Source organism: Malurus melanocephalus, unplaced genomic scaffold (genome assembly GCF_030028575.1).
Source record: "Malurus melanocephalus ecotype Western Australia unplaced genomic scaffold, MMel_1.1 scaffold_310, whole genome shotgun sequence".
Taxonomy (NCBI): domain Eukaryota; kingdom Metazoa; phylum Chordata; class Aves; order Passeriformes; family Maluridae; genus Malurus; species Malurus melanocephalus.
In genome coordinates this window covers 728833-732218 of record NW_026623542.1, presented here as the reverse complement: position 1 = coordinate 732218, position 3386 = coordinate 728833, and the positions used below count along the sequence as shown (strand labels likewise).

Sequence of the window (3386 nt, the reverse complement as noted above, 5' to 3'; positions counted from 1 at the left end):
GGCTTCGGCCAGGGCTCAAACCACAACACCCCCGTAGGACACACAGATGGATCTCTTCTTGTTCTCTGTGTGCTGAGACTTTACAACAGGATTTTAGCCATTATAACAATCACAGTCATTAAAATGTGTTTCTTATCTGATGCATAAACACCACTTGCCCAGATCTAATTTCCATGCATCAATCTCCTACTGGGAGTCCTTTCATGGTCCTGGAGGATCATGGAGAGGGGTCTCTGGTGGTTGCATTCACTGAGTGCTGTGATATTAAAGGTGACCTTGACTTGAACTTTTCCTTTGCCCATGTGCTGTTGTTTCTTGTTACAGAACTTGACCCAAAACCACTGCAGGCCTCCTTATCTGTTTCTTCACTGGTTCCAGCCACATTTATCATCATGTGTGCCTGCTTTTACATCCTTTTATCTTTTTGTTCATCTGGTCTTTCAGCAGCTTCAGCAGAACTGAATATTTTTTTATTTTCTCTGTTCATTATCAGTCTCCTGTTGAATATCCCCAACCCTCCCTTCTCCCCCGCACATCTCACTTCTCTCCACTGAATCCTTCCCACTGCAGGGAGCTGCTGAGGAGCTGCATGGTCCATCCTGGGATTCTCCAAGCACTGACTGCCCATCCACAGTGACCACAGCCAGGGGCCACATCCCACTGCCTGCCCAGCGTCCATCCATGGAGATGAGCACCATGTCCACACCTCCCACCTCACCCACTGAAGATCCATGTGAGGCAGATATCACCAATGTGGCCATCCACAGTGCCATGCTGTTCATCTGCCTCTGTGGGCTGTTTGGGAATGGGGCTGTGCTCTGCCTCCTCAGACTGGAAAGCACTAACAGTGTTATCTTTCATTTGGGTGTAGCTGATTTCCTCTTCCTTGTCTTCACGGTGCCCTCTTCCCTGCTTTTCCTGCTGGAGGATATGTCCTGCTCTCCAACTGTGCCTCTGGTGTACCTGAGCTTCCTTTTCCAGCTGTCAATGGTCTCCTACTACTGGGTGCTGTTCTGGCTAACAGACTTCGGCATAGCAACGGGCATTGACAAGCTCTGTGAGCTCCTCTGCCGCTGCCACCTCCCCAAGCGCCTGTTGTGGGTGTTGATGGGCATGGAACTCTGGGCCTTCTTCGCTCTCATCACTGTCATTCCCACAGTGACAGTTCTGTGCCCATCACATGAGCAGCAGCACTGCTGGGCAGCTCTCTTCTCCATTTTCACTGTCATCCTGCTCCTCCGTGCTGCATCCACAGTCATTTCCACCACGATCTACTTCATTAAGGCCAAATGTGGTTCCCAGCAGCAGCAACGCAAAAGGCGCGACATCGCCATCTTCCTCATGGTGCTCTTCAGTCTCGTCCTCACCCTTTGGAATTTCCTGCAGCAGCTCGGTTACACCCCTGTGTCCTCCAAGTTTCTTTTCCTGATCGCCTGCATCAACAGCACCATGAAACCCTTCATTTACTTTTTGGTGGGGAGGTGTTGGAGACCCTGCTCTGTGGGGTCCCTCAGGGAATCACTCCAAAGGGTTTTTGAGGAGCCAGAAGAAAATACTCCCAGGAGAAATGATGCCACCAAGGACACGGTGCTCTGAGCCTGTTCATCCCTTCCCCTGCACTGCTGAAGGACCCCGGGACAGTGCCTGAGGGTTTCCTTGACTCACCTGATCAATAAATACCCACAGGATCCCCTCCTGCACTGCAATCCTGCAGGAGAAGGGAGCAGGGGCATTGCCACGGGCAATGTGGGAGGGATGCTCTGCAGGGAGCACATTGGAGCGTGGCTTTCCTCCTCCCTCCCGGTTCCACACGGCTCTGAGCAGGGCAGCCGGGCTCAGTCCTGTTCCCCAGCTCCAGTGCCCATGGAATGACCCTCAGTGCCTCGGCCCCAGGGAATAAACTGCGTCTCCTTTGGCTCAGCAGAGGAGTCTCACGGTGTTTTGGGGGATCTCTTGCCTGGACAGGGTGTSACAGGTTGAGCCCTGGGGACACACCCAGCACGGGGCAGCGGTGATTTCCCAAATCTCTGCGGGGCTGGTGCCTCCAGATGGCAGGAGAGGGGTTGGGATGGCCCGGAGCATCTTTCCCCTTCTGTCCCGCAGAGCCGGCCCTGCATTCCCGGCTGATGGGAAGAGACCAAGCTGGCACCAGGTAGGGCTGCAGAGCTGGGCAGGAACAGCAACATTCCCTTCTGCTGATGGGGGAATTTGTCACATTCTGTAATTCCAGAATTAAATCATTCTGAGTAAACTGCAGGGTCGATGCTGAACTCCACTGAAGCCTTGTGCCTGTGACCAAAAAGAGCTCAAAATATGGAAATTCACATCACCAGATGCTTGGGCCATTTAATTGTACAAAAATTGGGGGTTTATGATGCTGTTCTGCAGAATAGGGCAGTCCTCTGGTTCCTCAGCATCAATGTCCAAGGAAACCCTTGACCACCTCTGTCCTGACCCTGGCCATGCTCAGGAGGAACTGAACAGCGACTCTGCACAGCAGCTTCAGCCAAAATCCAGATTATACTGAACTTTTTCCTTTTGTTACTACCCCTAAATCAGACTTGGATTTATTTCTTATGTTAGTTCCCAGTGTGATTCTGACAGCAAGATTTGTTTAATAAGCAACATCCACGCTTTGCTGCAGAGCTTGGCCCTGCTGAACAGCATAAAAAATGGTTCGTTTCTTCATTTTTCTCTCATTCTATATCCTCTGTCTTTTCTGAGGAGGGCAGGTACCCATCTCATACACGATCTGTTCCTAGGGGAGGTGCCTGCAATGGTTGGGATGATGCTGACAGTGCCAAGAGCTCCCCATTCCTCCCGGGAGAGACCTGAGCAGCACTGACATCTCTTACTGGAGGGGAAGTGTCCCTCCTTTTCCCACTGCCTGAAATCCTGGGAAAACCAACATTCCATGACTTCTGGATAGGGAAGTGTGTTGGTTTTCCTGGCCCAGTTTTTGGAAGTCGGGGGGCCAAAAAATGGCTCCTGTGAGAAGCTTCTGGAGGCTTCTACCATGTCCGGCAGAGCCAATTGCTGTTGGCTCTGAGGATGATGGACATGCCACTGACCAAACCTGGGCCAATTGGAGATGGTGGTTACACCTCTGTGAAAACATATTGCAGAAGAAATCAAAACAAAGGGGGATACACACTAGTTTTGCCAGAGGAGGAGGTGAGAACATGTGAGGGATGCAGACACCAAGGTCAGTGGAGAAGGAGGGGAAGGAGCTGCTCCAGGTGCCGGAGCTGGGATTCCTTTGCAGCCCGTGGTGACCATGGTGGGGCAGGTTGTCCCCCTGCAGCCCATGGTGACCATGGTGGGGCAGGCTGTCCCCCTGCAGCCCATGGTGACCATGGTGGAGCAGGCTGTCCCCCTGCAGCCCA

The 3386-nt window shown here is 52.3% G+C and overlaps 1 protein-coding gene across 2 annotated transcripts in view; it reads left to right on the top strand.

The window, feature by feature from the left end:
• The window catches only part of LOC130580091 (mas-related G-protein coupled receptor member H-like), a 3675-nt gene extending 934 nt beyond the window's left edge, over positions 1-2741 (top strand). For both annotated transcript variants that reach the window (XM_057377366.1, XM_057377365.1), the window contains exon 2: positions 571-2741. In XM_057377366.1, coding sequence (XP_057233349.1) covers positions 682-1596 — 915 coding nt within the window. In that variant the 5' untranslated portion in view covers positions 571-681 and the 3' untranslated portion in view covers positions 1597-2741. The remainder of the gene's footprint in view (positions 1-570) is intronic.
• The last annotated feature ends 645 nt before the right edge of the window (positions 2742-3386 follow it).